General features: G+C 51.2%; 11 protein-coding genes across 11 annotated transcripts; 6 read left to right on the forward strand and 5 right to left on the reverse strand.

The window, feature by feature from the left end:
- Positions 1–67: 67 nt before the first annotated feature.
- On the reverse strand, positions 68–736 carry BCR37DRAFT_338327 (exosome complex exonuclease RRP40; the record flags this gene model as incomplete). The annotated part of the gene is made up of 1 exon (XM_040867296.1): positions 68–736. A coding segment is annotated over one exon (669 nt), but the record flags the coding sequence as incomplete, so codon positions are not given.
- A 78-nt stretch (positions 737–814) lies between these two features.
- On the forward strand, positions 815–2,263 carry BCR37DRAFT_252860 (uncharacterized protein). Its single transcript, XM_040866646.1, has 2 exons — positions 815–1,017; positions 1,061–2,263. Exons 1-2 carry the CDS (start codon positions 991–993, stop codon positions 2,201–2,203), a joined length of 1,170 nt encoding a protein of 389 aa, XP_040726653.1. The 5' UTR covers positions 815–990; the 3' UTR covers positions 2,204–2,263.
- On the reverse strand, positions 2,264–3,449 carry BCR37DRAFT_252861 (nicotinamide mononucleotide adenylyl transferase). Its single transcript, XM_040866647.1, has one exon. The coding sequence runs from the start codon at positions 3,224–3,226 to the stop codon at positions 2,324–2,326; it is 903 nt and encodes a 300-aa protein (XP_040726654.1). The 5' UTR covers positions 3,227–3,449; the 3' UTR covers positions 2,264–2,323.
- A 79-nt stretch (positions 3,450–3,528) lies between these two features.
- On the forward strand, positions 3,529–4,531 carry BCR37DRAFT_253790 (uncharacterized protein). Its single transcript, XM_040866651.1, has one exon. The coding sequence runs from the start codon at positions 3,644–3,646 to the stop codon at positions 4,358–4,360; it is 717 nt and encodes a 238-aa protein (XP_040726655.1). The 5' UTR covers positions 3,529–3,643; the 3' UTR covers positions 4,361–4,531.
- A 535-nt stretch (positions 4,532–5,066) lies between these two features.
- BCR37DRAFT_253788 (uncharacterized protein) lies at positions 5,067–5,648 on the forward strand. The gene has a single exon (XM_040866650.1). It carries the CDS (start codon positions 5,222–5,224, stop codon positions 5,537–5,539), a length of 318 nt encoding a protein of 105 aa, XP_040726656.1. The 5' UTR covers positions 5,067–5,221; the 3' UTR covers positions 5,540–5,648.
- A 346-nt stretch (positions 5,649–5,994) lies between these two features.
- Positions 5,995–7,341, forward strand: BCR37DRAFT_334772 (uncharacterized protein; the record flags this gene model as incomplete). Its single annotated transcript, XM_040867157.1, has 1 exon — positions 5,995–7,341. A coding segment is annotated over one exon (1,347 nt), but the record flags the coding sequence as incomplete, so codon positions are not given.
- Positions 7,342–8,670: 1,329 nt separating this feature from the next.
- Positions 8,671–10,002, forward strand: BCR37DRAFT_332157 (stress-activated map kinase interacting protein 1-domain-containing protein; the record flags this gene model as incomplete). Its single annotated transcript, XM_040867052.1, has 2 exons — positions 8,671–9,300; positions 9,352–10,002. Coding segments are annotated over 2 exons (1,281 nt in total), but the record flags the coding sequence as incomplete, so codon positions are not given.
- A 149-nt stretch (positions 10,003–10,151) lies between these two features.
- Positions 10,152–11,486, forward strand: BCR37DRAFT_407782 (putative N-carbamoyl-L-amino acid hydrolase; the record flags this gene model as incomplete). Its single annotated transcript, XM_040872125.1, has 2 exons — positions 10,152–10,783; positions 10,827–11,486. The coding sequence occupies exons 1-2, from the start codon at positions 10,181–10,183 to the stop codon at positions 11,484–11,486; spliced, it is 1,263 nt and encodes a 420-aa protein (XP_040726659.1). The 5' UTR covers positions 10,152–10,180.
- A 975-nt stretch (positions 11,487–12,461) lies between these two features.
- BCR37DRAFT_386239 (uncharacterized protein) lies at positions 12,462–13,274 on the reverse strand (the record flags this gene model as incomplete). Its single annotated transcript, XM_040870421.1, has 1 exon — positions 12,462–13,274. The coding sequence occupies one exon, from the start codon at positions 13,272–13,274 to the stop codon at positions 12,462–12,464; it is 813 nt and encodes a 270-aa protein (XP_040726660.1).
- A 338-nt stretch (positions 13,275–13,612) lies between these two features.
- On the reverse strand, positions 13,613–14,059 carry BCR37DRAFT_330764 (HSP20-like chaperone; the record flags this gene model as incomplete). Its single annotated transcript, XM_040866993.1, has 1 exon — positions 13,613–14,059. A coding segment is annotated over one exon (447 nt), but the record flags the coding sequence as incomplete, so codon positions are not given.
- A 542-nt stretch (positions 14,060–14,601) lies between these two features.
- BCR37DRAFT_402172 (mannosyl-oligosaccharide glucosidase) lies at positions 14,602–17,008 on the reverse strand (the record flags this gene model as incomplete). The annotated part of the gene is made up of 2 exons (XM_040871894.1): positions 14,602–16,947; positions 16,970–17,008. The coding sequence occupies 2 exons, from the start codon at positions 17,006–17,008 to the stop codon at positions 14,602–14,604; spliced, it is 2,385 nt and encodes a 794-aa protein (XP_040726662.1).
- Between the last annotated feature and the right edge of the window lie 93 nt (positions 17,009–17,101).

The raw sequence follows: 17,101 nt of genomic DNA on the forward strand, positions 1-17,101 counted from the left end.
GGCGAAGGCTCCTGACACGCGACATGATTGTGCTTGAATAAGCGGTCGCTTCGACTCATTGCGTGCTGAGGAGTGCTCTGATATGCGATCGTGTTTCGTGCTCGACCATGGTCTCGGTCTGTAGAATACAATCGCGCACGAGCAAGATGGTCTTTGTGTCTTCTGCATTCACCCATACTCTGCCGTTGAGGCCAACAGCCAGCTCAAACGATAGTTGCGCGCCGAGCATCTCAAGCACGACATTATTGGGTGCAAGTAGACGTCTGCATAAACCTGTGGACAAGCCCTTCATGAGATACCCACCCTTGAGTTCACCGAAACCACCTGCTTTCCCCTCTGCATTCATACACTCAATCTCGGGTTCCATGACTGAGCCACCCGTCACGACACGCGCATAGACCAACGATCCAACCACGAGATTTGGCTTGTTCTTGCGATTGACGTTGAAAAAGGCTAGAGCACCCAAAGAACCGGTCAATGCGCCACCAAGATCGACTCGATAACCCTCTGCGAAACGCGCCGTGACTTGCGCAATGACACTGTCTTGTGATGCTGGGACATAGCGTTTTTGACTGGATGCGACGAAGGGGACACCGTTATTGGTGGTGTGTAACTTGCCTGCCTTAACGACGATGACTGGGCCGTCTGGCAGTGCGCGGAGACCGGGCCCCAACTTACGAGGGGCAGATTTTGATTGTGTAGCTTCGAGAGCAGCTCCTGGTAGGACGACAGACATTGCAGAGAGTCCTGAGCAGCAGACAGTAGCTAGGAAGGAAGGTGTAGCTGGTGGATGATTGTGAAAATTGAAATTCGGCGACAAAAGCGACCGCGACAAGACTCAACTTGCGACGGCTCGAGCGACAACATTCAGTAGCGCTCTGTTTAAGGCCACAGAGTACAATAGGAAGAGGCCCTAGCTTATTGACTTGTCTAAGTTGCTACTCGCCCAATATTTCTCGGAAATTGCCACTTGGCGCATCTTCCGTCGCCATGTCCAAGCAGACACTCTCGCAGATCGTACGGCGCTCTTCATGCAGCCCTTTTGACTAACAAAGCCCAGTACAGCAAATTACCGCGCGCGGATCTTGTCTTTCTTCTCGGCATTCGCGACTTGGACACGGCAGGTGTCCCTTCTGAACTCGTGGATCGCCTCACTGACCACGACCTCGCCACCTTTCCAGCAGCAGCGCGCCTCGACTCGTTAAGAGCACAAGAAGCCTCTGCCCTATTGGCAAATACCACAGCGATACGTATTCGTGAAGGCGCATCCCGTCATACACCCACACACGTCTGTGATCCACAAAAATTGAAAAACCTATGGTTGCCACCAGAGATATGGACGCTTGTGGTACGTCATACGAATGACTGGGAACTAGGCGCTGCTCTATTCGTCTCTGAGATTGGCATTCGACGGCCTGCAATCTGGGATCATGCTACGGATTTGGACTTGGCGGTCTTGCATAATGATTTGAAGCAACTACAAGTCCTGGCGCGTCGTGCGCCGTGCTTGAAGATACCGCGGCATGTGATTGATGTGGTGCTAAGATTCGAGTATATTGGTATACTGGAGTGGATCTGGCGTAACGTTCCCACGACTTTTCAAGCGGAACAGATTCCCTTACTTGCGAGTCGCTACAACAGTCCAAAAGTATTACAATGGTGGAAAGACACCATGCAACCAGATCAACTACATTATACGGAAAGCTGTTTGGATGCAGCGTCTTCCTCTGGCAGACTTGACGCACTCAACTGGTGGAAAAACTCTGGCCTTCCTCTCAAAATCGGTCGTGTCTTGGACTTTGCATCCGATGAAGGCGCTGTGGCTGTTCTTGAATGGTGGAAGCAGTCAGGTCTCAATTTCCGATACTCCAAGTTTGCCATGCGTCATGCTTCACAAAATGGCCATGTGCACGTTCTTGAATGGTGGCTCAATTCAGAGCTACAGCTATTCTATGATGCTAGCTGTTTGGACTATGCAACGCGCTTCAATCGAGTGGCCGTGCTGGATTGGTGGAGCAGGTGTGGTCTCATGATTGAGTATCGCATCATGGATATTGAAGAAGCGCTTGGTGAAGCGGTTGTCGGTGGGCATGAGTCGCGTCACTGGTGGCGCGTTCAAATGGGAATCGACTTTGGCGTCAATAATAGTGAGTGGATGCGATACAGGATCCTGAATGAAGCAGCGACATATCGTCATGCTTGAGCTGGCCTGAGGTCCGCTGTTGACGAAGACCATGATTGAATGTTGAGTAATTTGGCCATCTGTGCATCTGGGGAAGCATTAAGTAGCAAATCGTGAATGACGAGATCAGGCTATGCTTCTTCATTTTGATATTTGCGTGAGGAGCTTCTCCCAATTCGGTTTCGCGTGCTCCTCGCCAGTCGCCACAGACGTACTACCTTGCCGGTGGAATGGACGTGAGTAGAGTCCATTCTCTTCAATGTAATCCACCACACTTTCTGGCAACAGGTAGCGAACACTGTATTCCTTGCGAAGCAGCAGCCTTACTTTTGTACTCGATACATCATTGAGCACCGTCTGCTCGACTTGATGGATGTTGTTGCTCCAGGCAGACAACGCGCTCGTTGCCTTTTTGATATCAGCTCCCATACGCTCGACGATGAAGGCACCGTAGTTGCCAAGAATGTGGTTCAGGTCGTTTGCGTCCCAAACACCTTCGTCAGACATGGTCTTGAGCAGATCGGATCCAGCAAGCAACATGATTTTTACTCTCCGCTTAACAGGCATGCCCGTCTCTGGATCTCTCTCTCCCTGACGCACCTCCACGCCGCCCATGCGTGTATTTATCTCATAATCAAAATGGTCCAGCACAAGCGCTGTCGGTGTATATGCCGCTTTTGTGGCCTCCCATGGATCTACATCCCAGCGATCGCTTGTCTCTTCACAGGCGAGTTTCACCATATTCAAGCGATGTTTTGCAGGTGCAAGGCCTTCCTTTTTGTACGCATCCGAGACGGGTGAGAAGTATCCGCCCATGAGCTCGAAATTGGTCGAATGCCGCGCATAATCTGCCGCTAGCTCAAACATGCGTAAATGAAGGTGTGTGATGGGCGAAAAGGAACCACAGGCAACGAGAACGAGCGGTTCTCTCGTTGAATCTTGAAGTGTCGTCCGTAAGCGGGCCGTCGGGAAGCGATAATGCGTCTCTTGATCAGGAGATGCCCCTGTAATTGTGTTCACATGTTGCGCATTGCTTGAGAGCATGGCTGTAGAGAGTTCCGAGCCGTGACCCAATAGATGATGTTCGGATAATGCTTGGCGCGTGGTCGTGTCAACAAAACAAGACTGAGCGGGCAATGTATCGGGCCCTACAGCGGAGAAAAAAGCAGCTTCTATGCGATGAAGTTGTACAGCAATGGACGCGTCTTGCCGTGCGAATGGAGCTCCCTAGGCGCCTGTCTTGTGCCTCGTGTCCCTTGTCCCGTCGTCGCTGCTTTTGTGTCGTTTCTCAATTTTGATTTTGGCAGCTGGGTCACGTGTGCTGAAGGTGCTGCCCCAGTCACAAAATCAGTTCACGCAACCTCAACCAGACCAACATAAACCATCTGTCTGCTATCTGCTGTCTGCTATCTGCTATCTGCTACTCCTCGTCTACTCTCTCCGTCTACATGGTAGCTGACTATGCCAGACAGACAAGCTGAAGAGTACCCACTGCTGCTTGAAGACGGCGACATTGCAGCACTCCTAGCTCAAGATGCCGCAAACTTGCGAGCAAAGTACAACCGTCACGGGATCTCTGCCTACCTGACTCCTGCTAAAGTGGAACGACCCTCTTCTACAAGGGTCAATACGCGATTCTTGCAGAATACTGTCAGGGATGTACGAGGTCACAACGCCATGCTGGCAAAGCGTGAGCGTGATGAACGACTCAACATGAAGAATCACCCATTGAAAGACATGATAGGTCAGCCAAAATCTACTCCAGGTCCCTCTGAGACCGCGGCCAACCTATCTCTCAGGAAGCAAAGGCGGCCATCTGAGTCTGGACGCGACATTGCAAATGTTGATTTGGGCGGGGAGAGAGTCTTGCGGCGTGACGGGTCGAGATCTTCAGCTCCGTTGGAACAGAGAGGATCCGGTCATTTTCGTTGTCGTCGCTCTGCAAGTCCCAAAGCGCGTATGCAAACGGCTTTAGGTCATCTGTTGAAGAATTCACCGACTTGCTCAAAGCGTTCACCAAAAGATCATACATCTTCAAGTCTCGAACAACACAGGCAGTCCAGGTCCTCAGGTGATGCGCAACGGCAAGCTGCGTCTCACCATCCCGGACAATCAGGCCAAACGAGCACGGCGAAAGACGACTCTGCTCACTGGCGTTGTGGAGGTGGATACCTCTGATTTGTCCTGCGACTGTTCCAAAGATCACGTCAAAGGCACAAGCGGTCGCTAGAACAGTCTCTACGAGATCTAGATCGTCCTGTCTCCATCGTCTCGTATCGTGTTTCTCAAAGTCACGATCTCAAACGTTCACCTGGCAGTTGTACCGATCTTCCTCTTCGAAGCAGTTGATCTAGGCTTACATGATGATCTGCTGAAACGGCCGCATTTGTCAACACGCACACTTGATAGTCAGTCACAAGCTCTGGCCAAAGGACGCTGCCTCGCCGCGGGGGCTGACTCTGTCTCACCAGCCACATCTGGCCGGCACCTCCGACGAATAGATTGCAACTGCACTGGACTATGCGCAAATCATGGTCTGTCCTCAGAGTGTCTGTGTGCTGTCTTCATCGTGAGAAGCTTGCGCTCGAGGATCACATGCAAAGAAGCTATTCGTGGCCCGGCGCCAGGAGGACTGAATTCGACTTCGACATGCTACGGTTGGCTGATTTGATGCACTGGTGTGTACGTCACATGTATACTCATAACTGCTACCGCCGAGCTACAACTTAGTCTACAATGGCTATGAATCCTATGATGCCAAGGAGACAATAGTAAGGCCATTCAATTTCTTGTCAAGTTGAATTACTGTCAACTTTTAAGGCGGGTCCGCACGCTCAATTTCAACGGCTGCCAATCACATCTTCACCAGCCATCTGTGACGCAGATTCAAGTTCTTCCAGAAGTTCGTTGTAGAGTCGTACTCAGGCAGCAGCGATTCTTGCTTAGCGTTGCTGAAGCCTCTGTACAACGACATGGACGACGACCTTTGCTGAATTGGTCGCATCTAGGGCAACAGCTTGACCAGATCAGGCAAGTGTGATGAACCCTTATTGCCATGTCATTGCCCAGCAGCAGGGCTTCTCGAAGCTGTCTCTCGTAGATTTAATGTATCTAGCAGGAGAGTCTAAAAGGCGGCCCGCTGCATGGGGCCCTGAAGATCATAGATTGATCTTGGGGCCGCCGACCCGATTAGGTTGGATCCAGAAACCAGGACCACCACTGGCCCACCACTGGTCCACTGCCCACCAGCCTGCACGGTGCACCAGACAGACCTTGGTGAAAGTTCGGCTAATTCTCTGGGCAGATGAGACACCACGCCGCCTACGGTTATTCCATGGCCACGATGTGCACTCATAGAAGCCCAGGCGGTTCAGGCGCATTTGGACTGCTGTAACTTGTAAGCTCAAATAAAACGCTCTTATCACTGCAAGGACTCGCCATTATCTGGACTAGTGCTAGACTTTGCTGAACCGCTTGTACCGCATTAGGTCAAACAAGTCGCTTGCCAAAGAAGCCCTTCTTTTCTCTTTAGTCTTTGCTCCACCAGCCTCAATTCTACCAGACCCACGACTGACATGCGGTCCATCCGGGCGAGGCCACAGGGCTTTCCCGCTTACTGTCTTGGGCCCACTAGGTGCCCTGGATCCGCCAATGTCTACAATGATCCTCGGCCGCTCACATGGCACAAGACAAGCGCTCGTCTGAATCAACAACGCTCCATTACGCTTGGCCTACCGCCGATCCCAGGCGCACCTGACGAAGACGACACAAGTAATAAAGACGGCGATGCGCACAACTCCTCTCTCAAAGACAAATTACTCGAATCTGCTCTCACCACCTTTGCATCGCTAGCTCTCCTCGGACTCAGCGGCTATGCTTATCACCGGTATTATAAGTATGTCACCCTCGACAAAATCACCCATGCCTTTCAAGCTGGAGATCCTGCGCTCGATTTCCACCACAATCGTCACCACTTCGAGAGTGCCAGCGAGGGCCTCGAGGGTGCTGCGGACCACCAGTTTGTCATCAGAGACGAGCAGTCTGAGATCGATGCCATCGTCCACGGCAAGCGTGCAGGATCTTATTACTTGATCATTGGTGAGAAGGGCAATGGTAAGAAGGGAATGCTCCTCAATGCGATGCACAAGTCGCAAGGTGAGCACTGCTCCATCATGGATGCTAGCTCGGATCTGGAGATCTTTCGCATCAGGCTCGGCAAGACGCTAGACTATGAGTTTGCCGAAGATTTCATCGGCGGGCTGTTCAGCATCAAGGGTCAGCGCGACGCTGGACCCATTCTCGATATTGAGCGCGCCTTTAATAAGTTGGAAAAGGTGGCCATTCGACATAAACGCGAGTCGGGCGCTAGTCATCGTCCACTCATACTCATCTTCAACAACATGCATCTCATCCCAGACAATGAAGAAGGCAATGTCTTGTTGGAACTCCTCCAGCAGCGTGCTGAGTCGTTTGCTTCCTCTGGTCTCATGACCGTTGTCTTCAACTCTGATGAGTACTGGGTGTATGAGCGTCTCCGACAGAACGGCCGGCACATGGAGCTCCTGCCTGTCCGTGATTTACCTAAGGAAAAAGCACTCAATGCATTCAGCAGCTATCGTTTCCGACTGCATCGTCACGTCTGCTCACAAGAAGATCTCGAGGCAGTCTGGCAAGCTGTGGGCGGTCGTTTGCGCTTATTGTCTAAAGTGGCAAAGGAAAAGGACATGCATGCCAAGCTGCGGCAGTTCCTTCGCCATGAAAAGACTTGGGTGCTGAATCAGAGCGCTCTGATTCCAGACTTTGACGATGATGTGCTCGATGATGGAAAGTGGCAGGCTGGTACATTTATGCTTGCTCAAGCACTCGTGGAGGAAGAGAAGAATAATCCGCCTGGCGAGATGGAGGACCTGGTGTCGCTGCCTCTCTACCGATGTCGCCAGATCCTTACACGCGCTGACTTTATGCAAAAACTCGACGCCCTCAACATCATCACAATCGATACTGACTGCAATGTTCGTGCTGATTCGCGTGCCATGATGCAAGCATTCAGGGAGATTGTCGGCGAGGAGGACTTTCAAGCGAATTTGGATAATGTCATGGACCGCTGTAATGCTGTCGAGTCGCTGCACAGGACGCGAGAGTTGGTCTTCAAGGGTATTGATGAGAATGAAGACCTGCAAAAGGGTGTCGTCAAGGTCTTTTATGAAAAAGTGGCCAAAGCAAGTGAGGATGATGCAGATGAGACGGGCGAGGAGAAGACCCGCGCTCTCAAGTATATCGATGGCAATGTCACTGCCGAGGAAGACGATGACGATGTATTTGTAGTGGCCTCTCGTCGAGAAGACTAGTCTATACACTAATCCTTGTACTCTTTCCTGCTTGTTCCTGTCACTTCCAAACTCAAATGCGACGGACCGCGTAATTTGCAACGACCCCGGACAACGGCCTGTGCGTTGACCTCATCTATCACAAGGCAGTATCGCTTCCAATGCGCCCAGCTCCCGCGCATCTCTGACTAGCCGAAAAGAGAGCGGGCTGCCATGCTGCAAGACCCAGACCTCCTCATCCATCGCCTGCGCCAACGCTACCTCACACAAATCCAAGATGACGCTGGCTTCCGCGTCTTGAGGCTGCATGAACCGGCGCGTCACAAAGCAACAGCCTTCAAGATTGCTGGAGGTGATTTGGAGATCTTTGAGAGATGCACGTCGCCTGATATACCAACCCATGCAGAAGCCCTTGCGAATCGTTTTGGTAATGGAAGGCATGCCTCAGATTCAACTAGCGAACGGCCAGGTCTTGCGCCGGAAGTGAGTTCTTCTACGATCCGGCCTCGGCCTGTAGCGCAAGAGCAAGCCAGTACGTTTGATGGGCTGGATGAGACTGGCCAGCCTAGTATGGATGCGTTTGAAGCCGAGCTCTACAAGGACCACAACTTGTCTGATCAAAGCGATGTTTCCGATAGCGGCGGCAGTGCTACCAGAACACATTACAGCTCAAAGCAAAAGCATGTTCTCATGATGAACCTTCACAAGAAAGTCGCTGCAGATCCAAAGGGCAAGCAAGTGCTCAATGTCAGACGGCGCGGCATCAGTGATGCTTCGGTGACTTACAGAAATCTATCTATTCCCATGGTGCCGAAGATTGCGTATACAGAGCCATCAGCTGGCGAGTTCAAGCCTAGCTCACAGTCTCTATTCAGTGATGAATTGAGCGCACTGGCCGACGAGCACAGCAATCCTGATCCTGATGCTGATTCAGAGATTGGTCTTCAAGGTGCGCCGACTAGTCCAAATATAATGAATTACCACGATGCCTTCTCACGCAATTCAATGCTGGCTGCCGTGGAGGATTCAGAATTGAGTGCATCTGATGGAGAAGCCATGACACAAGAACGTCTGAGCAAGCCTGCTGCCAAACCAAAAGTGGAGGCGAACGGTGACTCGAATGCTGTACATACACCCGCACTCATCTCAAAGCGTTTGATTCCGCGGACAACTGCTCCTACGGTCTCAGGCCTCAGTCTGCTGATCAACGCAAAGCAAAACACGCATACAGACCCATTGGAAGCACGCTTTGGCGCGTTGGATGGTAAAGCGGAGCCGGAACCACTCATGCTCAAGCTTTATCGGCCAACTGGTGTCAACCCATCAAAGCCATTCAGTGTCTGCATCAAGCCTTCAGCAACTGTCTTTGAAACGATTGGCTTTGTCTTGCTCAAATATCTCGAGAGCGAGCAGCAACCGGCCCTGACAGAAGAGCAGCGAGATCCAGATTGCTGGACGCTGCGTATCGTTGAGGATGATGGTGAATTGGATGAAGACTTTCCAGCACTTGATCGAACACGACCCATTTCGAAATTCAGCTTCGATGAGTTTGCCTTGGTGGAAGCGACTCCTGCGCAAATGGAAGAGTACAAGCAATCGCAAGGCACTTCGACTCCCACAAAGTCTACGCGCCACGCGCATACACCTGCAGAGCACCTTCCACCACCCGACCCTGCATTTTTGTCACCTGAACGAAGCAGTCATCCAGGGTCAAGCTCTTTGTCGAGTGCGAAACCGGGTGCGACCTTGGGACAACCCACCAAATCGTTTGCCAAAACGCCAGGGACCCCGGTACTGCTCAAAGTGAAGCTTGCAATGGATACCTCCCAAGCACACCAACAGGATCAAACCACCATTCTCAACGTCACAACGGAAACCTATCTTGGTGATGTGCTCGATCAAGTTTGTCGGCGGCGAAACTTGGACAAATACATGTACTTGCTGCGACTGGCAAGTGCTAACGTGATTGTGCCAACGGATCGCACTATCGAGTCTCTACAAGGAAGGACAGAGTTGGTCTTGATACGAAAACGCGCTAGAGATATACTGCATGACCCCGGCATGCCTCGCAGTATGACGCCTAATGCCCCCATTGTTGCTGCCCCTTTCGCGTACAGCGCTTCGAAGCTTGGCACAAGTGCTGTGGTACAAGGCGATGCATCACTCGTCCCTGATTTCGTCAATGCCAACACCTATCAACGCTGGATCGTTTGGCGTCGGCAGCCGATGTCCTTCATGGGCCGTCATGAGCGTATGCTTGCAATCGATGGCGAGTATGTACATATTTCCCCGACAGAGAGCAAGACGATGTTCGAGAATGCCAAAACAAGCAGCTTGCACGTCGGCCAGATTGTGGTTTGCAAGCAGTCGCGGCGGATACCCATGAATTTCAAAATCATCATCATCAAGCAGGGACAGACGAAGCGGTATGATTTCGAGGCGTCCAGTATCAAGGAGTCTGAGGTGATTGTGTCTAGAATACGGACACTGATGCGGAATACGCAAGTGACGAGACGGCTGTACTAGATCCATCCATATGTGCCTGCCCATCTGATGCTTCGGAACTTGCCGACGCGACTCCACAGTTGGATCCGGCGACGCGACAGGCAAGCAAAGGTATCTACCAGTTCTAAGCAGACTCATGTCGGCGAGTCGTATTTTTCGTCGAGGCATGGCATCTACTTCTTTCGTCAAAATCAACGGACAGCGGCTCATGGAGTCCCTGCATCACAGCTGCCAATGGGGTGCCATTCCCAACTCAACAGGCATGCGACGCCTGTCTCTTGATGACAACGACAAAATTGTCAGAGACTGGTTCAGGGAGCAAGTCGAGGGCTTGGGTTGCAAGTATCACTTCGATGAAATGGGCAACCAATTTGCTATCTTGCCCGGTAAGAACAATGAGCTGAAGCCAATTGCCATGGGTAGCCATCTGGACACTCAGCCAGCAGGCGGCAAGTATGATGGGATCCTCGGCGTTCTTGCAGGTCTGGAAGCATTGAAAACAATCAAAGATGCTGGCATTGTGACGCACTCGCCGCTTGCACTCATCAGTTGGACCAACGAAGAAGGTGCTAGGTTTCCCATCTGCATGGTCTCTAGTGGTGTTTGGTCCGCTGAAATTCCCCTTGCGAGGGCTCATAACTTGGCAGACCTGGACGGGAAAACTATGAAAGAAGAATTGGAAAGGATTGGGTATAAAGGGGATACTCAATGCTCCCATGAAGCTACCCCTATCGCTTGTCATTTTGAATTGCACATCGAGCAAGGCCCTGTAAGGAATCTTTCTTATCTTTGTTGAACAATGCTCACAATAGATTCTTGAAGCAGAGAAAAAGATGATTGGAGTTGTGGAAGGCGTGCAAGGCATGCGATGGTATGAATGCACCGTCAAAGGCCGTGAAGCGCATACCGGAACAACGCCGATGAATGCACGCGGTGATGCTCTGTTGACCGCTGCAAAGTGTATTGCAAACATCAATCGCATTGCAGTTGCACATGATGGTCTCGGCACGGTTGGTGTCATTCAATCTTGGCCTCAAGCCGTCAACACTATCCCGGGCACCGTGAAGTTTAGCGTCGATTTGAGACACGCACAAGATGACAAACTCGACACACTCGAGGCTGCTGTGAGAAAGCAGCTTGAACAACATGCCAAGGAAGCAGGCGTCAAGCTTGAATTGAAGAAGACTTGGGATTCTCCTGCTATCAACTTCCATCCGGACAACGTCTCTTGTGTCAGGCAAGCTGCTGAGGCTGCTGGACTATCTTCGAGGCCGATGCGATCTGGAGCAGGCCACGACAGTGTCTATACAAGCAAACGTGTTCCAACGTCCATGATTTTCTGTCCTTCGAAGGATGGCATCTCGCACAACCCGGCCGAGTATTCCTCTGATGAGGAATGTATCGCTGGAGCTCAAGTTTTGCTTGGTGCTGTCTTGGCATATGACAACCTCGTCAGATCGCGCGCGGCTTAGCTCTTTGTTGTGCTGTCCAAGCTGTCCATGCGTCATCAAGCTGCTTTCTCAATGCAAATGGTTCAATATCACGCTTCATGTGGTCTACAAGCTCAGTGCACGATGGTCGCTTGTCGCTAGTCATCGCTTGGTTTGATCCTGGTGCTTGACCTGATACTGATATGAGCTGAGCCTGTTGCTTGTCGTTGACAACGGGTATGTTGATCGTTTCGTCAGTGTCATTGTTGAGCGTTGCAGATGCTTCTGTCAAAGATCGTCTGCGTCGGCTAGTGTGCTGTGGTCTGTTGTTCTTCTTTGGCTCCAGGTATTTGTTCTTCTGTGGCGACTTTGCCTTGCCCGGCTTCCCGGGATTCGGATGACCTGTAATCACTTTGGATCCAGGGACGTTCCCTGGCAAATGTCCTTCCCTCGATTGGCCACTTGCTCGACGTTGCAAACATTCTTGACCTGTCAACACCGAGTGGTATCTCTGGTTCAGTTGTTGCACCAGTTCTGGCAATTTGACGACTGAAGTCATGAAACTTTTGCATGCAGTCTCCTTCTGTGGTGTGCTCTTCAGCGTTGCTGAACATGCCCGAGAGCCTGTGTTGGCCGGATTGAGAGACGTCACCCATGCTTCCAGCGCATTCGAGCTTTTGAACACGCCACGTCCAGAGGTAGTGTCTGTATCGGCTGACCTCTTGACAGCAGCCGCTATCGTTGACAAGATACAGAAGTGCGAAAAGACGACGAAGGTTCTGGTGGACCACATGGGAAGTATATGCCTAGGCTCAGACATCAGCGGTGCGAAGTCATATATCAAAATGGATAACAAAGATTTGTTCATAATCAACAATGTCTTATAGCAAGCATACGAGCAGGACAAGCATACTAAAGTCTGTTGGCAATAGATGAACGGTTTGTCTACGGAGTCACGAACTTTGAAAATCTTGTTAGACTTCATCTAGTCTATTTATTGATGCTGCATCACCTTGCTCAGTTCTCGCTGACAGACGAGGGAAGAGCAGCTGGCGCACTTACTGGTGCCGTCAAATCAGGCATCGCAGGTGTAGGTACAGCTGGTGGTTGCTCACTCGCGGTCTGGGTTGTCGAGATGCCTGGAGAAGGTGGCAAGTCGGACGACGTGGGTCCAACTGCACCAGTTTTGGAGACTTGCATCTTAGCAACCCACTCACCATATGCGCTTTGCAGGTTGGCGGCGAGCTCAGAATCGCCATAGAGAATGATGTATTCTGTCAAATCGAGACAAGTTGGTGGTTGTTTCTTGGAAGGCTTATCCTTGGCGTCTCCAGCAGACACGACAGGTGAAGCGACTGTATCAGCTTGCACCGAAGATACGACACCTTGATTGTCAGGGACGTGAGTTGTTGTCGCATTGGCATCTGTGGCAGTCATGACATGCCATGCTTTGATCTCATCAGCCAAGCTGACCTCTCCTGACATGATGGACCCATACTCCTGTACCATCTTGGCCTTGATAACGGGCTTTGTAGCAACAAATATCAAAAACGCATTGCATTTTGCTTCTTCCTCGCTGACGGGCTTGCCTGGTTGAACGGCATTGCGAAGGTAGCCAAGCTGATAGCCAGGATAGAAGGCAGGATAGTACGCATAAGGCTGATAAAAGTTGTTGGCCAAACCATAACCACCTGCACCGTACCCATAGCCTAGACCGAAGCCTGCGTTGAGACTGGCGTCAAGCCCAAAGCCGAGTTGCCTCTTTTGTGGCGCATTGGCTGGCGCTGCATCAGTGGAGGATAGGAGAGAGACAAGTTGAAGAAGCTGCATCTTGTAAAGTACGGAGTGTAAATTTGATGAGCTGGAAGCACATGAGAGGATAGCTTTATAGCATATCCAGGTGCAGGAATAGATTGCAACGAGTAATCAGGTTCACAAGAGATAGATATGTTTCAGATCAAGAGCAATCGCCAGGTAACAAGAGATTTCTGAAGCAGAGGACTACATGAGAGCTAGAGAGTATTGAGCTAGAGAGTACTGAGCTAGAGAGTAATTGTTGGTTGAGGTCGTCAAATTGTTTCGTCCAAAAAATGCCGTCGCAAATAGAGTGAAAGGGAAGCAGTCGCAATCAAGCAGAGACAAGAGCTTGTCTAGGCGATGGTAATGCGCTTGCGGTGCTTCTCCTCAGCGAGCTTGGGCACAGCAAGCTTGAGAAGGCCGTGATCAAGGGATGCCTCGACTGCATCCTGATTGACGGCAGTAGGGAAGACAATCTGCCTCTGGAAGGACTGCGAGATGCGCTCGTTGCGCCAAACACGAGGCTGCTGGATGTTGGTAGAGACTTGCTTGTCACCAGACTTGGAGACTGCCGTAGAAGCCGGCTTGCCGTTGCCTTGATCCTGTTTTGCTGCTTGCTGCTGCTGCTGCTGCTGCTGACCTTGATCGGTGGACAGCTCCTGCTGCTCAGGTCCCTCGCGCGTCTCCTGCTCGTACTTGCCGCTCAACAAGAGGGTGTAGTCATCCTGGAATTGCAGGTTGAGAGACTCTTTGGGGAAGCCAGGCACCTCTGCTTCAACCTTATACCTCTCCCCTTCCTCTGACAGCCTGACACGCGGGACAAACTGGTAGTCCGTGAAGGTACTGCTCGCAAGACTCGTGCCTGGCCAGGAGGAGCCAATAGCACGATCGATCTCGTTGAAGAGAGATCGGAACTCGTTGGAGAAGATGGAGGGCTCACTGCTGAAGAAACGTGCGAGAGACATGTCTGTGTGTGTTGTTGTCTGGTCCTTGATGTGATCGAGTGGTATCTTGCTTGGAGTCCAGCTGTTCCATGTACCCTCTATATAGCATGCCCGTTGTTCGATCGATTTCGATCACTTGGTCATGTCGCTTCGATCTCTTTCTAGAATACTCGACGTCATGAACGTTGCATGGACTGGAGGTAGTGGACTAGGAGTCAGCTTCTGCAGAGTTCTAGCAGCTTCGAGGACGGGCTCGATCAGTCTCCTGAGAGCTATTGACTCCTGTAACAGTCGATTAGCTACCTGATCAGTAGTCACTTTGAGCTCTAGACCGCGACCATGAAGCCCAGGGGTCCGACAGGGTAAAATTGAAGAAGAGCTGGATGAAGTGAAGAGCTGGATGACTGTGCTATCGTCTAGTATTGCTCGGCCATGATACTCACAACCAACGACGTCCATCCGGTAAAGCCCTTGGTACGCTGTCCAGCGCCCGTCTCGGGGTTGTACTGCTCCCATAGAATACCACTCTTCTGCCACTCATCAAACACCGTCTTGACTACATTCTCGCGCAGCTCGTCATAGATCTCCCTGGCTAATGCTTGGTGAGGACCAGGCACGTCGATATAGTGGCGATACAGAGACGAGAGGAGGAGATAGTTGATGTTGATCCAGATTGGCCCTCGCCAGTAGTTCTCGCCCTTACCATAGTACTCGTCCTGCGCCGATAGACTGCGTATACCGTGTGGTGACCAGAGATGCTCTTCACTGCGAATGAGCTTGAGCACAGCCATCAGATGCGGGTGGTCAGCTGGTAGCAAGCCAAGTAGAACTGGAAAGATCGAGATGTATCCCAAATGACAGACTGGTGCGCTCTCTTCAAACGCATCAATCGTCTGATCGCAGTACGCTTGGTCCTTTTCACTCCAGTACAGGTCATCCAGATTTGCAAGAACATCCCTCTCAATCTTGGCAAGTTCAGCAGCATCATCCTCTTGACCAACTTGCTCTGCGATGTTGCGCAACAACTTGGTCATTAATGCAATCCAGCTGTGCAAGTCTAGATGCAACTCTCCGGGATGCGGCGGCCGTGCACGCGGATAGTCATCAATACCACTCGTAAGACAATGATCAGGTGTCCGTCCACGCCAACGATACGCTTCTTTGGTGGAAGTTGCTTCACGATCCCACAACTTGATTTCACCACGTTGTGTACGCCTGAACCAGTCATAGTGACGCTTGAGATTCGGATACAAGTCAGCCAGGAAAGTCTTTGCAAGTGTAGGGTTGTTGAGATAGACAGAATCAGTCTTTGGCTTTGCTTGGTCGTCGAACGTTTGCTGAAACTCGGCCTTGTATTCAGCTCCACCAGACTGTGCTTTGAGCTGCTCCAAAAAGTGGTCAATGGTGATGAAGAGAGTTGGCGGATTGGCATAGTGCGGGTACTGTGTGCGAAACTCTTCAGGTACCTTGGAACGCGCTTCCTCACCCAGTATCTGTTCGCGTCCGATCCATCCATCCTCGTCAATCAGATCGAACCACGACTTGATAACCTCGAGTGACAAGTCTGTATCGTACAAGCTAATTGGAAGGAGATGGAAGCCTTCATCCCAATAAAAGCCACGGGGAAAGAATGCACGGCTCGGTACAGATGTGAAGAGCTGGGCAGGACCTTCCTCTTTGCCTGGGCTTGCAGCGAGTTGAGCACTAGCAGACTCCCAAAAGTGCTCTTCGTCTTCGTTGTATGCACCAGAGTACGAACGATCCACGATGGACTTGCCGTGGAAGTAACCAATGCCGCCCATCAGGTTGGATAGCAATACTTGGCCAAACTTGTGGAACTTGGCATTGTTGAAGGGAGCCTTGAGCTTGAAGACTTGCGAAAATTTGTCTTCAAACGTGCTCTTGAGGTTGGAGATACCCTTTGTAACATCGTCACTGCTCACCTGGTCATCCCAAGACCTGTAAATCACATCAAACTCAAAGGCTCCTTCATACACCCGTTGTAACATATGCATATTGGAGCCAATCGGACAGGTATTGTTGAGTGCATAGATCGCCCAGGGTTCAGGCAGCGCCTCGCCATATGTCTCTTGAATCTTGCTGATTTGCGGCCTCAAGAGCGATAGAAGTGCCTCCTTTGCCTGCCAAAGAGAACCTCGCTCCATGATGAGACTCATGAAGGAGGTTCTCTGCAAGTCCTTGATCTCGCCATACGGATGCTCTGATTCTGGGTGGGTGTTGAGACCTTCAGGGCCTTCATTCATCTCCAGTGCAAATTGACCGAGTTCTTCTGACTGGCCCCTGAAACGAACAGTGCCTTCAAGTCCATGGACGGCATCTGTCCGCTCTGATCCTTCGAGCACAGTCACACCCTCATCAAGCCCTGCGTAAAAGACAATGGCGGTCTTGACATCCGGTGCAGCATCATCCCTAGGTGTACCCTTCACACGTACAGCCCAGTTGCCGCCATGATGATTTCCAGGCAGCTTGACAAACTCAGTTGTAATGTCAATAGACATGGCAATATCTCGAATGACTTGCACACCTCCCAAACGAGCATCATACTGCTCCCACCCATACGACCCCATATCATCGCCTTGCTCGCATGCATGTCGTAGATTGGGGAAGTTGTTGTAGTCATCTACATTCGCCCACATCAAGCCTGCCATGAAACTGTCTGGTGCACGGTTGCGGACGCCAAAATAGAGATTGGGACGGTACGGGCCCCAGTATAAAGAACCATTGGATGCCTTGATGGCATTCTGTTGGGCCTTTTCCTCTGACGTGGCTGACGCAGAGGCCAAGAAGGCTAGCAGGGGCCATGATAGAAGGCTGGCCTTCATCTGCTGCCAAGTGACGAGGCCAGGCGTGGGTGAGGTGTGGTAGCTACGTGTTCATTCGATTCACCTCGTCGCG

Source organism: Protomyces lactucae-debilis, assembly GCF_002105105.1.
Source record: "Protomyces lactucae-debilis strain 12-1054 chromosome Unknown BCR37scaffold_5, whole genome shotgun sequence".
Taxonomy (NCBI): Eukaryota; Fungi; Ascomycota; class Taphrinomycetes; order Taphrinales; family Protomycetaceae; genus Protomyces; species Protomyces lactucae-debilis.